Source organism: Mus caroli, chromosome 2 (assembly GCF_900094665.2).
Source record: "Mus caroli chromosome 2, CAROLI_EIJ_v1.1, whole genome shotgun sequence".
In the NCBI taxonomy this organism is placed as follows: domain Eukaryota; kingdom Metazoa; phylum Chordata; class Mammalia; order Rodentia; family Muridae; genus Mus; species Mus caroli.
In genome coordinates, this window is record NC_034571.1 from 127222559 (window position 1) to 127244836 (window position 22278).

The following is a 22278-nucleotide window of genomic DNA, read 5'->3' on the forward strand; positions in this document are numbered from 1 at the left end:
AGATGTAAAATGTTGCAAATTTGAGGTCTGATGATATGGCTTTGCTGTGAAGAACACTGGCTGCTTTTCCAAGATACATGTTCCATTCCCAGCACTTACATGCCATCTCATAACCATCTATAACACCAGTTCTAAGGGACCCAGTATCAGCTTCTGACCTCAGTGGGACACCATGCTGCATAGATATATATGCAAACAAAACACTCATACACATAAAAATAAATTGTAATGTTACAGCTGGGCAGTGGTGGCCCACACCTTTAATCCCAGTACTTGGGAGGCAGAGACAGGTGGATTTCTGAGTTCGAGGACAGCCTGGTCTACAGAGTGAGTTCCAGGACAGCCAGGGCTATACAGAGAAACCCTGTCTCAAAAAACAAAAACAACAACAACAAAAAAAACCTAAATAATTGTAATGTTACAAATATATATATATATATATATATATATATATATATATATATATATATATATATTTGCAAGGGTTAGAAAGACCAAAATGGTTTTCTGTGAACTCAACTTAAGGTGTAGAGGGGTGTCCAGTCTCTTTGCTTGTCTAGACAAGAATGGATTCCCCCATCTGTCCTCACAGTGGACAGCCCAGCTTCCCTGGAGCACGTGGTTCCAAAGTGCTTTAGCATCTCAGCTCCTCCTCTCTCCAACATGAATGTCTCTCTGTAACAAAACTCTTCGCTGCATACAATGTCTAATGTGATGAAACAGGGTCATCTCCCATCTCAAGATCCTTATCGCAATCCCTTCTGCCCAGCTCATTTTTTCCAAGGAAGGGATCAGGTGTGGAAGGACTCCTTTTGCCTGGGCGTGTATTCCTAACAGTGATTCGCTCTTGTCACTTCTCTTTAAACTGTCTGGTACTGTGGAGGGAAGGGAAGAGACAAATCTTAACCCAAGTAATAAATCATGTCCATGGAGCATGGGCAAGGCAAAAATGCCTCTGCCTCACAGGCTCCGGAATCCACATGGTAAACTGGCTTTATTTCTGCTTCTTCCAGAAAAGAGGATTTCCCTTCTGTCTCTCCCTTTGCCTGGCTTGTAAAGAGCACACAGGCATATGTTTTGCATATAGACCAAGTGTCTATTACCAACCCTCTGAACTGTATCTGCTCCCGGGTGCCAAGAGTCAGGGCCCTCCCCTCCACCCGGGCAGAGGAAGTAGCAAGGGCTGGAAGGAGCCAGGCTTAGCGACTCATTCTCCCCTGGATTTCCTGTTTCCCTCCCTTGCCAAACCTCACTTCTGAAAAGCAGGCTTCACCTTCTATGAGTCAGGTCAGTGCAAAAAGAAACTGATTTCATATCGTACTGTTCACAGATGAATTGGCGGGGGGTGGGGGGGATGAAGGAAGCTTCAAGCGGAAGGCTTGACCTCCAGTTTGTGTGTTCTGCCTTCTAACAGAGTGTGGATCGCTAAGGTGCTGCTGAGCAGGAGCCACTGACTGCCTTGATGCCTTCAGGACAAACCCTGCCAGTGTGAGGCTCGGAAGGGGTGTGCCCGGCTGCAGGATGTTTTACGTGTTCCCCATAACCTGGATGTGTTGCTCGTGATTTGATCATCTTCAGAACAGAGCTGTGACAAGCTGGGCCACTCCTCTGAACACTAACATCTGAAAGGGTTCTTTGTTTCATGGCTCTCCACATCATCTGGGCAGAAGTCCAGGGGCAAAGGAAAAGGGGAAGGGGGGGCTGCAGATCATCATGCAGTCACCCTGCGTTGAGAACCAAGGGTCGCAGCCAGGATACACAACAGTATTCTCCTGCCCACAAGACACCCATGTGTTTGCTACCAAGATCAGGAAGCACAAAGCAAACTCCGTGGTTCTATCATCATCACTGTTGTCAAAGTGATGTCATTAGGAAAAGAGGAAACAGGACCGTCCCTCACAAACGGCCAAAGGGAAATATGAGTGTTTCCTAGAGGAAACTGTAGCAGTGTGAAACTAATTATTTTAGAAAGTCTATAAAAAGGCCGTCAAAATAAAGAGTATAGATTGCATAGTAGAGAAGTTGGAAGTTGTTCCCTACATCATATCTAGGTAGCCTATTCATCAGACCTGTGGCCAAGCTTTACTACTAAGTCTTTCATTAGCTTACTTGAGGTACCACCTACAGAAATAATGTCCCCCAAATCTGTTTGGGAGTGACAAGCATTCCCACTAAGGACATCACCAGTTGACACACAGCAATAGCAAAATCTTATGTGTGGAACTTTAAAGTATCTTAAGTATGTTGGTGGCTATGGTAAGTGTCAGTTTTGTGGTCCTTACACAAGGCTGGGCACTCTTGCCCATGATGCATATGAAGTCACATTTCCAGTGATCTGTCTTTTTTATGGGAAAACCTGACCTGAGCTTTGCTTCTGTTCATTTTTAATTCTTTCAGAAGATGAAACAGAGAATGCTTACACATGCCCTCCTTTGTTTTTTATTCTTTTATATTTCTTCTGTCTTTAAAGCCCTAAAGTTCCAAACACAAACTAAATATCTACAGAGTGAGCAGTGGTCCCTGTGGTGTAAGCCTAGACTCCCTGGAAGACATCTACAGTCACCCAACATCAAATATCATCTACTAACACAAAGGTTTGGTGTCTGTTTAGATATATATAGTCCTAAGGAACGTCACACATCTACCACAAATGCTATGAAAAATGCAGAAGAGGCCTTTTGGTATAAAATACAGAATGAGAAAGCAATGGGGAAAGATGATCCAGCTGAAGGAACCTGGAGTCCTTTCTCACTGAGTTCCACTGAGGCCTGGCTTTGACTTGGGTTTCGAAGATGCTACCAGGGAAAGGACAGTTAAAAGTCAATAGAAAGTTGAATGTCCTGATGAAATATCAGTTCAACTTAAAATTATCTGATGCATGGTTTTTGCCAACATGAATGAGTAAGTGAATAAATGAGTCTTGATCCATGGATGAACCACATGAAAGAGGAACGGAATGAAGTGGAAGAATCAAATGCATGGCTTCTTTTGCCTCCAAGCCTTTGTCCTTTTGTCAGTCTTCGTTGCCCTAGCTGCTCCTACTTCAACTAAAACTAAATGATGAATGTGAGTCTTTGATTTCCACAGAGAACTAGGGTACCAGGATCACAATAATAAAACTGTGACCTATACAAAATTCATCTGTAGGCTGTTTCATATTTCCCAAAAACTTTAATGGACTTTGGTTAAAAAAAAATCTTTTACAAATATACAATAATCCCTCCTGTTGGAATATCTCAAATGTGTGGCATCCCCAAGCAAATATATGGCAGTACTTTCTCTAAAACACAGAGCCAATCATTTCTAGTTGAGATCCTTTTAATGATGTGGTTAATATCTTTATAGTTAATGTCTCTATGGAGATCTAGTATCTACTTGCAAACTAAATTAAGTAAGTAAGTAAGTAGGTAGGTAGGTAGGTAGGTAGGTGAATGAATGAATGAATGGATGGATGGATGAATGAATGAAAAGCAGATTCTGGACGTGGCCCATGAAAGGAAAAGAGAAACTTCACTTTGAGTCTGTGAGATCATACTGACCTGAGTTGTGGTGGCAGCTTGAACCTGTTCCGCACATCATCAATGCGGTTGCCCAGGTAAGGGGTGTCCACAGTCACAAATATGGCCTTGTAACCCTTCTTTTCAGCTCGCTTCACTATCTGTCTGCTGATCTCACGGTTTTTGTAGATGTACAGTTGCATCCAGCGAAGAGCCTCTGGGCCAGCCTCTGCCACTTCTTCTATTGAGGAAGTAGCCCAAGAACTCAGCATCATGCCAGTTCCCATGGTCTGACAGGCTGTAATGAAATGGAGAAAATTGAGGAAGACCTAGCACAGTCCCTCCTCCTAAGACTAGTGCTTCATTCAAGGGGGAAGAACTCTACAAATACAACCTGTCAACATGAAATTAAATCTTTAAGCATAAATACATACAACATGCATTGAATTTCACTCTGGGTTTATTATATCATTTGAGGAAGAATAAGTAAATAACCAAGGATGTGCTATAGATGAAGGTGGAAACCCTAAGAGCAATATAAATGACTATGTTAGGGTACTGGTTATAGTGTATGTAATTAATATGTAAAGTGCATACAACCATTAAGGATAGCACTTTTTTGAAGGATAATTTTCTGCGTCAGATTGTCTAGGGCATAGTGCCCAGATATTTGGTCAAATCTGGATGTTACCATGGAGGTGTTTTTAGTTGAAATTAGCATTTAAACTAATAGTAGAATTGAGCAAAGCAGATAGCCTGCTCTTGTATGGCCTCAACTGTAAAACATGAAGGAAAGGAAAATCTCCCAGCTGACTGACTTTCAACTTGACTTTAATATCACTTTTCATCAATTCACTAGCCTTCTACTTAGTGTGCAGATTTGGAGTTTAGGTGCCACCATCATTATGTAACCCAAGTCCTAAAAGTAAGTCTCTATCTTACATAGTGGTATATATATATATATATATATATATATATATATATATAGAGAGAGAGAGAGAGAGAGAGAGAGAGAGAGAGATAGACGGATGGATGATATTGTTACCTATATTGGAAGAGAGATGGTATTGAACCCATCTCTCTGGAGAACTCTAGTTGCTATAATTATAAAATATTTATAGGGCTGGAGAGATGGCTCAGCAGTTAAGATCACTGGCTCCTCTTCCAGGGGTCCTAAGTCACTTCCCAGCACCCACAATCTGTATAGCATGAAAACATCAAATCAGCCTCTTCTCCACTAAACTCTTACCACCTGTTAAGGAAGAAATCCCATCACTCATGTTTTAGTTAAGTCTTCCATCTGTAATAGGATCTGATGCCCTCTTCTGGTGTGTCTGGAGACAGCTACAGTGTACTAATAGACAAAGTAAATCTTTTAAAAAAAATACTTGTAGATGCCTCTTAATACAATAATGACACATAGATATATTTTTAAAAACTCAAGAAGCAACATTTATTACATGATTCCATATTTGTACAAATTATAACTCACCTAAGCAAATGAAACATCACTGAGTTATAAAGCCATGGTGAGTTCAGGTTTTCCTTCCTTTTTGTATTTCTGAATTTCTTTTTTAAGTGTCTACTAAGACACATTCTACCTTTTTGCCCCCTTTTAAAGATGTGTATGCTAGACATCAAAAACAGATTCATCCTTCTGAGCAAGGTAGCAACACTGTATGGGAAGACTTGAAAGAGCATGGGTCATAGGACATCCTCCCTAAAAGGTAGTAAGGAGTCCGTGGAGGAAAGGTCCAGAAAATTCCAAGAAGTAGAACGCAAGCGTCCATAGCCACTCATATATGAAAGGCCACCTTGTGTCTAATGGAAGCGAATGTACTTGTCCAAGTGACACTCACAAGACAAGAAGGGGAATCAAGGGAGAAGGTGTTTGTGAAGTTTCTCTGAGAGGTCCAAGAGCTTCCATGCTCAAACTTTAACCAGCAACCAGATTTCCTGGAGAGCTTATAAAAGAATGGGAATGGGTGGGTAGGGAAGTGGGGGGGGGGGATGGGGGACTTTTGGGATAGCATTGGAAATGTAATTGAGGAAAATATGTAATAAAAAATATTTTTAAAAAGTGGGCGTCATGGTCCAACCAACAGTCTCTTACTCCATCCGTCCCTGTTGTACCCCAAGTTCGACTATTTCAGATATGCTGCTGCTATCTATGCTGGACTGCACTAGAACACTAAAACAGCTTATGAGATTAGGAGTCTAAGTTTGAGTGCTTTTAAGGTGGCTTTGATTTTTGAAACATGGACCTTATTTTTCTAATACCTTTGATGGTATCTTCATCTCAAACAAAATATGTGAGCTGGAGTGCACCATGCCTTTTTTGACCGTGTTCATCCCAGGAGCTTTGTTTGAGAATTTCTATAATAGGTTCTCATGGCTTGAAAAATCACTGTCCATAAGAAACACATTTTGCTAGATAACAATACATCTGGATCCTTGTCTGATTTTCATTAAATTTAGCAATGTGGAAACAACACCAGAGGGCATTGAGTGCTTGAGTCAGAACTTCTAGCTATCCCATTACCACAAAAATAAATAAATAAGTAAATAAAATAAAAAAAGATGTCCTGAAGATGTGACCTAACTAAGGTCATATAGAGTTGGGCAGCAAAGACAGACAAAATTTCAACGTGCCTATTTGTCTAGGACTGTTTTCCATGATTTTCTCCTGGTAGCCAAGCACAGATTAAAAGGTATTTCCTCACAAAAGGATGAGTAAAGGAGATATTCAGATATCTCCTTTGGGAACCTTCATGTAGTTAACAGTGTACCCAATCACAGCTCTGCCAGTGGTAACATGAATGGATTCAAGGACTCTCTTTAGCATATTAGTATCTACAGGCATTCCATAGGGGTTATGACAACGATAAACACCAATGCAAAAACCCAACACCAACTTTCCAATTTTCTTGGGGTGTCAACATTCTTAGACATCTTTCCATAATCACTCAAGTACAGGGCAGTCCCTGCCTCCATTGCTCCGATCTGCTCTGGAGCTACCTACCCATCCTGCTATAATGTCCTCAAACTTACTTTGCCCTCCATGTCTGGAGATCAAACCCAGGGCATGCTTACTCCTGAATGCTGTCACAGAGCAATGGTCCCAGGCAGCATGCTTTTTCAACAACTAACATCATAGGGGCTGAAATCTGGAGATGAGGACCATAAATTCTAAGTTACAGTTGTCTCTGGTGGCAAGAATTTAACAAATGTTGGTGATTTAATAAGAGCCTATGGGCAACAGAGGGACTAGCAGAATCTGAGCATGATGAATCATCTCTGTTGAAGCAAAGCTATTGCAACCAGGAAAAAAATACGGGAGACATCTTCGGAGGTTCCCTGCTTCCTGAACAACTATTACTGATCACTCTGATTCCTATTCACTTGTGATGACTCATCCTGCACAAAGAAAATTACTAATGCAATATAGCTGTTATTTTTCAACATATTTTTACCTTAGAACAAACTAACAGTCCATTTAGAGATAGAACTGAAAAAATTGTCTAATCAAGTAAGAGCATATCTGAAAATGACATTTCGATGCCTCAGTGTATTGAAATGTAACCAAATGTGATCACTCATCTCTGGTATTCAGCCATTGGGAAAGCTGAGGTATGAAGTTTTCAATTTTAAGGAAAGTCTTGATTTCCTGTTGCAACAGAGAAAGTTTAGGGCCAGCCTCAGCTATACCTGATCCCAGAAAAGAAAATTAATGTACTTCCATCCTCATAGGGAAGTAACCATAGCTGTGAAGTAATTGTTGTTCTGTCCTTCAAATGTACCAAAGTGTTTTGTCATGCCTTCAGTTCTTCCCTTCTCCAATGGTTCCTTGGAGCTTTTACAGACCAGTGACTTCTATAATACTTGGCACACCCTGCAGCATCCATGCCTATTACAGCATAAGATGCTGGTATCTAAGCATCATTTTTCATGGGTTAAAGTCCTTTGCTGTTCTGAATACTAGGGATTTCACATATCACCTTCACCCAAGAGATAAACCCTTCTAGCTCACTGGGAATTTTTAGAGATAAAGACTACACTTTTAAAATTTTTTTAAAGTACCTGAGCATGGGCAAGCTTTGTCCCAAAGTTCTAGTGAGAAAAATCTTCTGGTGACTTATGTACATAGATAGTCTCATCCTGTTATTCCCAAGAGGTTTTGAGTCTCCCTGTGAGGTCTGAGTCTGTGACCTGCGCCTCTCAAAGGCAGATTTAATTCTTCAAAGGATAGGCTTCAGCTTTCCTCTTTATCCCCAGATGGTGGCTGTTCACCACTTGACTGCAAGGTGACTTTGAATTTCTTCAATGCCACTGCCTGCTGAACAGAGCTCTCAGATGAGGCACTGTTGCTATGAAAGCACAGCCTGGCTCTTTCCAGGGGTGAGCATTTCTAATACTGGTCCAGGGTTGAAGATTCATGGTGGTCAATGCATACTAAAGTTAACATACCCAGAGCTAGGGAGACGGTTTAGAGGGTAAAACACTTGCAAGCAAGCCTCACAACCCGTGTTTAATCCCCCAAATTCACATAAAGGTAGAGGGAGAAAACCAACTCTACAAATTTGCCCTCTGACTGACATACATGTACACACACACACACACACACACACAATGATAATAATAATAAATTTAGTATAACATTTCTAGAAGAATACACTGTCAAGTAAATGGGAACCCCGTGTGACCTCTTGGAACTTTGGTTTCTTATTTTCCCTGGCTCTTTTTATCATCCTGAAGATATAATGTCAAGAATAGAACCCTAAAATATCAGAGGAAAGCTCTTTCTTTCCTTGGTCTTGTTGTACATCACAGTCTGACCTGAAATTTGGTATGTATTTTAGGTTGGCCTTGAACAAGAGACCCTCTTTTCGCTATGCCATAACCTCCTAAGTGCTGGGATTTCAGATTCGTGGTACCATGAGCATCTAACCTTTTTGAAGTGGAAACTTGCAGGTTCTTTGGGAAGTTGGTTGGATGGTGTTTTAGTGGGGCAAACACGTGAAGGAATGTTTAGCAGGAGTGACTAAGGCAGACTCCTGAATGAAGGTTTTTTTGAAGCAGGCACAGGTGAAAGGATGTTTTGCTACAGCAAGCACATGATGGGAGATTCTTCACATGCATGTAGTGGTCGGCCTTACATTGTGTAGTTGAGCTCCATTTGTCCTGAATTCATAAAAAGAAACACACCAAAAAAAGTTTCTGGTGGTGTGCTGTGCTTGCTGTGGTTTCTTGTCACTTCCACAGACTCAGACTGATTGGCAGAGTGATGTCAGCTGAGACAGATGCACGTGCTGGAGGACAGGTGATGTTTCGAGGGAGGACTAAAAAGGGACTCAACCGATTGTGACATGGGGTGGGAGACTGAGGTAGGCTTGCTTATAGAACTAACTGTGCACAATGCTTGTTGGTCTTGAGTCTTTGCTGACCTCTACTTCGCTAAGAGAGGCACGACTGAATGCCGAGGTCACATGACTGTGATGGGTTAGGTACAGTAATTTCTACAGCAATATGGAAAAGGAAAACCAAGAGCTCTGTCAAATTCTTCATATTTTATCGTAGACACTTCTTAACATCATCTTAAGGTAAAGTGCCCCTCGTCATCAATGTTTCCTTTTTTCATATGCATATATTTATGAATTTTAATTCACAAGTGACAATTGTGTGTATAATGGTGATACAATGTGATCTTTTGACTTATAAACACATAGTAAAAAATAATCAATTATGCTAGTGACATATGCAAGTAATTTTGTGATGAGAATATCAAAAATCTGTTCTTCAAGGCTGGGTATGTAGCTCAGTAGAGACTTGAATAGTATGTATAATAAGGCTTTGAGTTCAACCCATAGCATTAAAAATAATTTTTAAAATCCTATTCTTTCAGCAAATTTTGAAATATATAATATATCAGTATTCAGCGTGGTTTCATGCAGCCCAATAGCTTCCCAATGGCTGTTCCTCTAGTCTACCCTAGACCTTGATTAACTCCTTCCTTTCCCCATTCTCAGCCTGGACTCTGGCTTCTCATTTCTATCCTAGCATCCTAGACTCTGATTGACATCCTCCTTTCCCCATCCTCATCCCCCAACCACAGCTTCTAGTTTCTAGCACTTTACAATTCTACAATATTTCATTGTGCATGCATCCATACCACATTTTCTTTATTTGCTCATCCATTAATGGGATCTTAGGTTCTTTCCTATTGGCTATTTGGAATAATGCTGAACTGAACATGAGATTACAACTGTATATTTAGCATGCTAATTTAAATAACCTTAAATATTTCGAAAGTGGGATGACTGGGTCACATTTTAATCTTATTTCTTAGTTTTCAAGGGATTTCACTGACCTTCAATGTCTCAGCACAGTGAAGAAAACCGTTAACAACAGAAGAAACTACTAGTGGACTGGAAGAAAACATGGGCAAATCATATGCCTGACAAGGGGCCATTATCAAAGGGATATGAAAAACTCAGTCCACTAGCAAATAAACAACCCGCATACCAAGCTGTGGAGTAATGATAGCAAGTGCTCAGCTCTCAGATCCACCCAAATAAAGTGTCTTTACTAAAGTTAAATCATGTACACTAGTGTGGGACTACACATGAAGTAAGCAGTATGATCCATGAAGCCACCATCCAGTACCGATCAGTATCCTGATTTCAAACATTTTATTTGACCATTATCTCTATTTTATGGGAAAAGAGACTTGAGTTTTCAAAGTTACATTTTTTAAAAGAGACACACACACAGAGAGAGAGAGAGAGAGAGAGAGAGAGAGAGAGAGAGAGAGAGAGAAGCAAGGAGAAAGTTCTAATTTGTTCAAAAGGTCTAAAACATTCTATGATGCATTTGATTAAAATGCTCCTACAAAACTTAGTCACCAAAACATCTGTGCTGAAAACGAATTTTGTCATCTGCACAGGAAGTCCTTGTGTAATGGGGAAAATATGCAGTGACAGAGTACCAAGCCACTGTGTGCTCTAAATTCAAGGTCTGACATGCTGAAGTACTTGCAAAAACATACACCTTAATGTCCGCTTGCATGCGTCAGCCTTTCATCTTGCAAGGACTAAGGGCATGGCCAATGTTTCAAGAGTGTCTCGAAGTATTATTAGGCTTCTCTGGAAAAATAGAGTTCTGAGGAAATTAACTAAGTGAACTGTAAATTACGTTCAAACTATTTAGAAATGGTCAAACAAACCTTAACATTTAAGGACTTTAATCAATTTAAATACTTTCAACAAAAGTGAGGGAAACAGGCTTAATCTTACAATTCCTTTAACATGAATCTTTCTCCAAATTGGAGCAGTACATTCTCCAGGCTCACACTAGCCTGCCACTGTACTTTGTTTGTTTGTTTGTTTGTTTGTTTGTTTGTTTTGGTTAATATACAGAAGTGTTTGTAAAGACCCATCAGTCCCAATGACTCCTTAGACCTTCCTGCCTTGTTCTAGCCCACTGCTAGGGCACAACCACAACACTGTATTACAGTAAAACATCACCTCACCTGCTTTGTCTTTCTCCTGTGCTGAGTGGTCCAGTCCCCATATAACTGGTAGATAATGAGAAAGGGACCATCCTGTAGTCAGACACTTCCAAATGATGAATGACTTTGAAGATCACCAAGGCTATCCCTGGTGATTTCAATCAACTGTCACAGCTTAACTCCCTCAGTGTTGGGACACAACACAATCAATTTCACTGTCACAATCTGACATCCACTAAGAAGTCACAAAAGCAATCACATGATCTTCACAAAGCTACTCAATTGCTTTCATTTTTGTGGCCGATCCTTATTATCATACCACTTGATGATGGCTCTAATTATAATAGAGCTAGCTAATTTTAATAGCCATTTTTTCGGGAGGCAGAGGCAGGCGGATTTCTGAGTTCGAGGCCAGCCTGGTCTACAAAGTGAGTGCCAGGACAGCCAGGGCTACACAGAGAAACCCTGTCTAAAAAAAAAAAAATAGCCATTTTTGATGAACAATATTTATTTCCTGAAAAGTGATTTTTATACTGAACTTAACTTTCAGATAAAAAATAAAATTTTAGCTTTTATGAATTTTTAGATATGAAATTGTTTGTTTAATTACAGATTCCCTTTAACTTACAACAGGTCAGCTTATGGTTTTTGAGTTCCTAGCAGAAGGAAAATAACATGCATTCAGTAGGACCCACACCTCAGACTTTGACCTTTAGTATTTTCCCAGGCCAGCAGTAGTACAAATGCTGTTCTCTTGCTTGCCATGTTGATCAGTAGCTGTGAGCTACAAGTTCCAGTCACCAAAAGAAAGACTTCGTAAGCAACCTGTGTGACCTGCTAAGCTGAGGGGTTTAGCAAATTCAGTGCATTCAATGCATTTTATCTGAACAATATTTTCTACTCAAAACTGGTTTATCAGGATACCATCTATTGTTAAGTCAGGAACATCTACAAGCAATATAGTACAGTAGTCTTTCATATACTGTTTGCATTTGAGTGCATGTTTGTGTGTGTGTGTGTGTGTGTGTGTGTGTGTGTGTGTACATATGAAATGTGCCTCAACCATTACTTTTGATTTCTAGAAAAGCAGATCTAAACCATAAAACTAAGCTAAAATTACTCGAGGCAAGGATATTTTAAAAGCACGGACTAGTTATTTTTGTGTTTTTAACTTACTTGTTGGCATGCTCATTTTTTTACCAAAATAAGATATTCCCTTCCAAAGCATTAGCTAACATAACGTGCAGAAAGTGTGAGGTGATCTGTTCCCTTTTGTTCCTAATTCCGTTTTTTTTTTCCCCTTAGTTAAAATGGACAATACAGTGGGCAGAGTTTGGAGAGAGAGATACCTAGATTAAGCCCTTCTGCCCACACAACCCATTCTCTTCCCTGTCATGATAATGGCAATCGTCCTGCAGGCCCATTTTGAGGAGCAATGGCAGAGACGTAAAATCCAAACATTATACCTAGGACAGCAAATACCCTCCACATGCAGAAAAGTAAAAAAAAAAAAAAAAAAAACTGTCTTTCTGAGCAAGCGACTGCTTTGCCTGGGTTCTGTAAAACTGAGAACAATGCGGTTCTTTTCCTAGTAGGAATGTTGAAATGTATACACCTCCCTGGTCACCTAGAATAACACATAAATATATAAATCAATAAAACTTTCAAAACGGCATCGTTTTGAGTCGGAAGCAAAGGAAATGACAGTGCTTTCCTGCTGAGTGCTCTGTCTGTCTGTCGGTGTGAAGGCTGACCACTTAATCTCAGAAAATCCAGAAAATTCAACAGCTAGAACGTGGCGCTCCTCCACTGAGCTCGGTTCTCTGAAGTGTATAGCTCTTTGTGTCTCTTCCTTCCACCTGCACCTTAATAGGTGGCCAATCACAGCTGAATCCCAAACTTCACTTTGGAATGTGTTAGGCTCAAAGAGAAAGTGTTCAGATTTAATGTTTTTATGTTCCATCAAATCCTGTGCAGTAGCCTCTAATTGCATCCAGCGGAGGGGATTTCTTTAAAAACGGGGTGGGTTCTTTTTTTTTTTTTTTTGACAGTTTAATAAGAATTTGCTAATATGCTGAGCGTTCCTGGAACGCATTAGACAGTGGTGACTTTCTCTATATAAGGTCCCAGTACTCCCTCATGTGGTCTTTGTCCACATAACAAGTTAGAAATATAAGGATAAATAAATTTTTTTCATTATTATTCCCCATGTTTAAAGTCACTAAATAAGTAGGCTTATACAACTTCATGAAATATGGTAAAGTTCATTCGATTATGGTCACTATGCAGACAATGAGAGAGTTTCCCTGGTAACACCTGTAGCATAGCAACAAGCATTTGAGAAATCAGACTTGGGGCTGAAGAGATGGCTCAGCTATCAACAGCTAAGTTGACAATGAAAGAGACAAGAGAGATCAGAGTGGTCTACCCATCTTGCAACACAGAAACCGTTTGCTAATTTAAATAACCTTGATCACTGTTTGCTAGTAAAATACAGAAGTAATTTCTTAAAGAATAAAGACAAAAACTAAAAAAAAAAAGAGGGGGGCTAACATTTCTTATTTATGGACATTTACTATTCACTAAATATTAGAACAATTTCCAGCTGTTAAGGTGGAATTATAAGGATAAATAATGTTCTGTAGCAAATCTTTTAGTCACAGTATAATGCCTCAAAAAAAAAAATTGTGGCGCTCCCAGTCACACACCTCTACTTCATAGGAGTTTTAGAAACTGTAGTTTCTGTTGATACATAATTCAAGGCTACCAAGTATTTCCTAATGGCTGTTATTTTCTTTGGTTTATTTCTTCTTCCCAAAATCAAATGGGTAAAACTGCTATGGTTTGGATTAATGTTCCTAGATGGGCACATAGGGCTTGCCTTGGGTCTCCTGCTCCAATTAATGATATTGGGAAATACCGGTGGTTGACCAGGATATCACAGTCAGCATAGACTAATGGAATAACAACCTTGAACAAAACATTTAATGTCACCCAGCCATGGTTTCCACATTAATAGAGTTAAATATCAGACCTTAGGGATTCATGTGACTGTGTTTTAGGATAGTGTTAAGCAATAGATGAGAGAAATTTAAATTTTCTGAGACACATCAATGGTTCAATAAATATTGGGTATCTTTCCACTGGCTTTGAAGTATCATTTTCTCAATTTCTGAAATATTTACCAAATATTTATCTGTGTCTTTGCCAAGAATCAAAGATAAATATGTTTCCACTCCTATTTCATATCCCAGGGGTACAGTGTGAGTAGAAACACAAGTGCACACAGGTGCTCACCCCCTGTCCCGGCTCTCCAACCACATGGAACCCCAGGAAAATGTTTGAGGACAACTATATACTTTGAACTGTCTTTAGTAGTTAGTGAAACTTTAATTTTTTTTTTTAAGGGTAAAAATCATTCACTCTTCTCTGGGGCTTTTCTGGATTCTTGTGTTCTATCTGCATTGGTTTCTTTTTTTTTTCAATTTTTTATTAGATATTTTCTTCATTTACATTCCAAATACTATCCAGAAAGTCCCCTATACCCTCCCCCCACCCTACTCCCCTACCAACCCACTCCCGCTTCCTGGCCCTGGTGTTCCCCTATACTGGAGCATATAAAGTTTGCAAGACCAAAGTGCCTCTCAGACAGAGGTCATTTTTGTCTTCACTTTCTCACCAAATTAGGCTTTTCCACATCAAATATGTAATAGAAAGGATCATTCATTGTGAGAGGGTAATTTTTTAATTTGCACCAAGCTGTTTTCATGTAATTTTGTGTGCACACACACACAGGGCTGCACGATGGTTCAGTAAGGTTCCTAAATGTTGTCTTCTGACCCCCTGCGTTCTTTCTGTTTAATGCCTATCCCTGCATTCATACAAATCACATACATAAGTTACTAAGATATAAAGTAATGTACATTTGAGGGAACATAACATACAAATTGTGCTGCCTGCATTGGTTTCTTTCTCTGGTTTTGTTTCTTGAGTCTTATGGTGATGCGGTCATTTTGTTTTGCTATGTAACCCTCCCTCCCTGCTACCCACTCACTGCAACCCCCAGCCCCCATCTCCTGAGGCTGAGCTTGCAGGCATAAGCCACCATGCTGAGCTGGTTTTGTTTTGCAGTTTTCTCACAGACAGGTTTTCTGTCATGTATTGTTTAGCAGTGGAAAGATTTCCCTAAAGAACTTTTTTTTTAATTACTAAATTTATAACAGCAGGCATGCTCAGTGCTGACTAAGTTTCTAAGGTCCTTCAGAACAGCCCGAAGCCCCTTGAGATATGGTATGCAAAACCACAGGCTTTCTTAAGCAGTGGACATTATCAGTGGGGAAACAGTAACCTTAGAAAGTGAAAAGGAGCTGCAAGATGCAAATTTGGTGAATTTGTCCATAAATACGTTGTCCTTACTGAACAGCCTGGGGACATTGTAACAGTTGTATTTGTTTTGGCCCACACACTGTTGCCACAAATAACGTTTTAAAGAATTTTGATATATTTGCCAACGCATATAAACAAGAAATTGTACATTTTTTTTTAAAAAATGAGATTGCTGGCTTCTTTTGAGATATTTGAACAGCTGGCAGCTCACTCCCTCAGTCTCTCAGGAGCAGTCAGCTGAAGCAAGTTCACGGCTGCCCCCTTTGGGATAAAACAGGCGATCACTGCCTTCAGCACTGAGCATAGATTGTTAGTTTCCTTACCTCCTCTACTCTATGGACATGAAATAGCTCAAGCTTAGCCTTCAAAGGTAATTTCTGAGGTCCTTGCTTTAAGTGTAAGACAAAAGTATTAGCTCAAAAATAAAGTGATTTTCCTTATGAAAAGCTATGAATAGACTGTGCTTTTCTGAAAGCAGTTATATATGCAAGAGGAAGATTTTGGGAACCTGGAGGTCTGAGGGAAAAGTGAGCAAGTGGCATGTTTCACCCCTGTAGACTTCCTTAGCATTTGTTTCAGGACTCCACACTAAAGAATGTAGAGCTCTCGAGTACATCCAGTGAATAGCTGTTCACTAATATGTGAAGGGCCCCTGAATTTTACCTGGTATGCTTGTATGCATCATCACTGCATCTCAAAATTAATAATAAAATGTGTAGTGCATTCTACAGTCATCAGACAATGGGAAAACGTGGAATTGAAGCTGTGGGTCTGGGTCATGCCTATTTGTACCCACAGTGGTGACAGGACAATGTAAAGGGCTTTTGAGTCAGATTCTTGGAAGAACTCTGGAAATCACCCAGGGTATGTAAGACTATGGTGCTGTGGCCATATCTATAACTGTCACTATATCTATAACTGTCAGGAGAACATGCTAGTTTCACAGGTCAGTCCTTTCCCTGTAGATGTGATTGACCCTCATTTATTCTCATTTGCTGGGTTGTTGGGGACACCTTTGTCCTGAGATCACAAACTAACCTCTGTCCTTTGAACTTGGCCCCGACTTCACGTAGGCTGTGTCCCTGGAAATACAAAATTTAGGGGCCAGATAATTAGGAGGTAGACAAAACTCTTCCTTGGAAACTTGAACAGATTTTGCAGTATTTTCAAGGATCAGATATAGATTGTCTAATTCTTCCTGGGAATAATGGAATAAATCAATTAATAGATTCTTGATTCTGTGATAGTTTCCTGCATTTCAGATAGTAATCGGCTAAACATGAAGGTTGCTCCATTCTTGCTTAAACTTACTTGTGGCTAACTACATCCTTCACCGAGCTATTATCTCGGTCCACATTTCTCTAGAAGCCAACAGTGGCAGGAAGAAGTAATGAATTCAAATACGCAAGTAACCGGCAGCATCAGCTTAAGGGCCCCCTCCTTTTCCTGCTAAAGAAACTCATTATCCCACACCTAAATGCACAAGCCTTGCCAAATTCACAGACCACGCCCACATGCACGAACCAAGCAATAGCCTTTGCTCTGAGCTGATTAATTCCAATATTAAAGAGAACAACGCACCATAGAAGATCGTGAGAACACAGATGGAAACTGGAAGAATGCGGAGGTCCTTGAGGGAGTTCTCTGGTATACGGCTGTATTATAGCCTGAGATGCTATGACTCAGATGTTTTGGATTCTTGAAGACAGGGTTCTCCGAACCCTATTTCTTACGCCCTTTCCACTTCATTCAAAGGTAGAGTGTATGTGTCACTGTCCCAGAGTCCTCCTTTGTACAAATCTAAAGCTATAAACGCCTGCCTGCTGATGCTATAACTCCTTCAGAGCATTTTCAAAGCAGCACGAGGTAGTTAGGAGCCACTTTTCTGGAGACAGACTGCTGGGATCTGGACACTTCCTGTCACTTATGAATCATGTAGCCCTGAGCAAGTGACTCTTCTTATATGTGCCTCCATTTTTCATGTGTAAACTAGGCTTAGTAATGTAGCTGCCTCTCTGGGCTTTCTGAGAACACCAAACTTGAGAGAGCTGTGATGTACTTAGGCAAGTGCCTAGAAGGTGGCAATTTTGTGCTAAATAAATCTAAAAGGGTAAGAACTAATGGGCACTTAATATCAGCTCATGGTGAGTGCCCGGGGACATAACCTTTGATGACTAGTCCTCCCTAACAATTTCTAAACAAGCGTTTTCATTTAACTCCAGTCCGTCCTCAAACAAAATCACGGGCTTCAGACCCATAGGGAGGAAGTTAGAGAATACAGCATGCCATCAGTGGTTATGAAAGCAGTTCTCGAAAACTCTAGCAATTTGTTCACAAAACCAGACAGTAATGCCAAGTTCCCTGGTCCCGCAGTGACTTACCAGGTGAGCTCTGCCCACTGGTAAACTTGCTTCCCTCTGCTCTATCCTCTGAGTTGTTTCCCAATTTTTGTCTCCTCTTTCAAATCTATTTTCCATCACTTGTTTCTTGAACAATAATTCAAATAGAGTTTATAAGGATGGGCTATAACCCAGAAGTAATCTCCCACTCCACTTTAAAAAACTAGTGAATTACAAAAAGCATCTCCATCCTCCAATACAGTCTCCCTAACATTGTTTCTGCCCACTAACAGAAACATGAAAACTGTGTGCTTTACTCCAATTGTAACTGCTAATTGAAATAATTCAAGTATGGTAGCTAGTATATCTATAATCCAAGCAGGAAGGAAGCTGAGGCAGTAGGATCAGGCTGAGATATACAATAGATTCTTGTAAAAAGTTGAAAACAAGAAAAGAGGAAAAAGAAGGAAAGAGTTTTTGTTTTTTGTTTTTTTTTAAGAGACAAAAGACAGAGATCACAATCAATTTCTGTACCATTTTCAAAATTTTTGTTTCTTTTGATATGCTTGCCATTTTTTCCATGGTTTCTCGAATTAGAGGTCAATTCTTCTAAGGTCTGTCAAATGAAGTTAAAATCATGGAAACTCTTGTACAAATCTTTTTCAAAAAAAAAAGTTACAGCATTATGTAGAATTCACATCTAAAATCTTTGATACCAAGTGCCACACTATTTCTTAGATTCCTTGCTTTCTATTCTTCAGATCTATGTTGGACACTGAACATTTCCCCAAATCACACCAGACATCATGTCCTTAAAATAAAAATCTCACATCCAGAAAATAAGATACATGGTAATGACTTATATTCCTTTGCATATTAGAGGAGTATTTCCCCTTCCTTGACTCTTGTGTCCCTTCATGAATTTCTTATTTTCTTACTTTTGTCTTTGTATCATTTTCTTCTTTGAGGGCTATTGACATCGAGTGAAAATTTCCCTTTGCTGTCTCTTATTTTCTCAACTATTATTCAATTCCTCAAAAAAAATCACAATATCTTATGGAATATCTCCTTTTAATATTTATGGAAATTTTGGTGCATTCAAGATTTAAGCTAACATGCCCACCTCCCCACTTTTGTTTTGTTGCCCTAAGTTTCTTTAAATGGACCTACTCCTCCACACTTGTTTAGTCTGTTCTCCCACTTCCCACCACCTCCACCCCAGGGGCTGTGTGTTTCTGGATTACCAAAACTAATCCCCTGGGGCTCTGAGTACATTCAGCTGCATGTAGTTCTCCAGCAGTAAGGATGCTGTCAGCCTCTGACCTAGGCTGATGCAGTACAACCTTTTTGTGTCAAAGCAAAATTTTGATGTTCATGGCAGAGTTCTGTGGGAGACATTTTAATGAAGAAGGTAGAGCCATTTAATTCGTAATTCTCAGAATTAAAAAGCTTTAAATAGCATTGAGTTCATGCTCTTTTGGCCTTTCATCTCTTGCCTGCCTGGCATCAAGAGCAGTTAAATAGGATTCCTCAGCCACAGTCCTTAGTCTGTAAAGCTGAATATGCTGAGGTCTATGTATAGCCTTTCACATAGTCAGTGTTGCTAGGGAACTAGGAAGGTCATCTATTAGCCATGGAGAGAAATTTCTTTGTACTCTTTTTCCTTTCCTCTTTGCTCCTTCCTGGGGCAGTGGGAAATGCTCTACTGGGAAAAGAATCCACCCATAAAACAGAATCACGTTCCAATACCATAGAAGAAATCAGAGCCAACTAGGTATCCACCTTTTTTTTTCAGTATGCAAATCATTTGTTTGGAGCAACCCCACCTCTGCCACTCAAGACCTATGATCTTGGGAAAGCTAGTTCTTGGATCTCCATTTTTAGAGACCTTGATATTACTACTCATAAAATTACAAACATTAGCTGAGCACTACTCTGCATCAGGTGTTTATATGTATAATTTCTGTGGACCGACCCACCCCCCCAGCAACCAAAAGCAACAACTACTAGTTTGATCACTGTTTCGCAGAGGACATAGAAAGCCAAGCATCAAGCACCAAGCACTGAACCAAAATCTAGAAAGTTGATGGTAAAACCAAGGGTTTCATGGTTTCATATACATATACATATACATATACATATACATATATATATATATATGTGTGTGTGTGTGTGTGTGTGTGTGTGTGTGTGTGTGTGTGTATACATATATATGAAATAGGGTGTATATATGTGTGTGTGTATATATATATATATATATATATATATATATATATACCATTGAAAAATATAAAGTAAAGAAAAATAAGGAATGTAATTGTTTTAAATTAAAGCATCCTAGGAAGGGTGTTCAAGAAGGGAGCCTCTATTTGTCTCTCTTTTCTTACCTCGCACAGTGGCCAGCTCCCCATCCACATGAGCCATGCACTGCATGGCAGTAGCCCCAACACATATTGGCATGCTGACTCTCTGTCCTAAAACAGAAGTTGACAGATCGATATCAGCAACGTTGCGAAGCATCCGTGGATAGAGCTTCCATCTGGAATTTAAAATAATATTAATATCAATAGATGTAATTTTAGAATTTCAAAGGTATAACCAAAAAACTTCAACACGTTTCGGTTTAAAAGAGAAAATATTATTTTTTTAATTAGGCCAAATCTTTTCCTTGCATAGTGAAATTATCTCCCTACCTCAAACCTCTGACAAACATTGGTCTGCACTTTTCATCCTCATACTTCTGCTGTTTAAGAGTTTGGTGTGATGGATTCCTACAGTAGACAGCCTCTGAGCCTGACATGGTGTCCTTGATAGCCATCCGTGCTGGTGTGTGCATCACTAGCTTGTACCATTGGGCTGATTCATTTCACCTCCTGGAGGGAACCTTCGTTACTTATTCACTACTGGGGTACACTTAGGATATTTCCATTTTCTATAAATGATAAAGAGAGTCACTATGAACATCCACTTATAGGCTTTGGAGTGAATATAGATCTTATTTTACTTTCCCCAGATTTAGATGATGATATACAAAGTCCTAGAGGTTATATTCAGATTGGAGAAGGTATAGATCTTCCTTCTGTAAGAGAGAGGAGTTCAAGGCAATTGTTTTTAAAATTATGAATATTTTCTTCAAAGTTATTAACTAAGTGCTGTGTCTGCTGATGAATGAACATAAGAGAAGAGTTAAAGCTTTGGTTAAGAGTATAAGCTTTGGTTACTTGTTTTGTTAGTCAAGCCCTTTCCTCAGAATATTTAATAAAAACTAAAACTTTTAATTCTTGAAATTTATTGTAAATGACTTTTTTCTGTGATTCCTCAAAATCAGAACAGAAGTTAATAAGTCAAATTGTATCCGTAAATCTTACCCGTAACTAACTTATCAGCAGAATGTATATTTCCTACTTGCTTATGTCAATTAGTCTCCTCATTGCAGGCAGACCAAAACTAGACATTATTAAAATAAATACCTTGTTTAGACATACATACAAGCCTAACCAACAGTCCTGTATATTGATTTTCTAGATTTAACTCTAATTCTAATAAGGTTGAGATTGTTCTTGCAAATATAGTGAAGAGTGACTTCATATTGGAGAAATGAGGGGAAAGCCCTTCATTGAATAAAACCTGTCTCTGGGGGAGGGAGAGGAAGAAGAACAGCAGCAGCAGCAGCAGCAGTTCTATCCTAAGGACCTGCTCGAAGTCTGCAGTCTAACATTTGTCACACAGTAAACTAAAACAACCCATCCCTGAACGAGGTGATAGAGAAGTTTAGCATCTGGTTCCTAAAGCTAGCCAGTTGGTAGGTAGGTAGGTTGGTTGGTTGGTTGGTTGGTTGGTTTCTCCATAAGCTGTTCTTTGACCATCATAATTGTCATGGTTATCCATCACACCACATGTTCTGTTCCTGGAAATCTGTTCCTCGGCATGGACACTTACAGCACGATTGTCTGCTCTCCAGTGTGAAGGGGGAGAGGCAGAAACCATGGAGGGAATTTTCATTACCAATCATCTCTAAGAGAGTTGTTGGAATGAGAGGAAGCGATTTTAATAGAGGGGACAGACACACCAGCTTTGACAGGCATTAACATTAGTATTTACGAATGACTAAAAGAACAATTGAAGACTTTATGAGGACACACAACACTCAAACCAAGGCTCCTTCTGTCAATAAACAACAGCCTTACACTCGTCCACTTGGTGGCGCAGTCACCTTAATAATTGCATGCTCACACTTTCTGTAAATACGTTTTCTGTTTCAAATATTACAAAGACTCTTCAACACCTACGTTTCTGGGCAAAACTAAGTAAATCGAGTGAAATGGGGAAGGGTACACCTTTTAAAATATCCTCCAGGTTTGGGTGTTTTACAAATAACAACAGCTTTATGAGATAGTCTCAAAGAATTTTTGACTCTCACTGAAAACTACCTCAAATTTAAATGGCTATCACCTCAATTATACAAAAAATAACTCTTCGACATAACCTTACGTTTCATTCACTGCTGTCTACTTTGGGAAGAGCCTGTGAAGATGGAGAGAACAGCTGG

At 39.6% G+C, this 22278-nt stretch overlaps 1 protein-coding gene across 1 annotated transcript in view; it reads right to left on the bottom strand.

The window, feature by feature from the left end:
* Hao1 (hydroxyacid oxidase 1) overlaps positions 1-22278 on the bottom strand; it is a 48913-nt gene that overhangs the window by 23159 nt on the left and 3476 nt on the right. The window contains exons 2-3 of the mRNA XM_021185841.2: positions 20117-20268; positions 3540-3795 (exon numbers count right to left, since the gene is read on the bottom strand). Of these exons, the coding sequence (XP_021041500.1) occupies positions 3540-3795; positions 20117-20268 (408 nt within the window). The remainder of the gene's footprint in view (positions 1-3539; positions 3796-20116; positions 20269-22278) is intronic.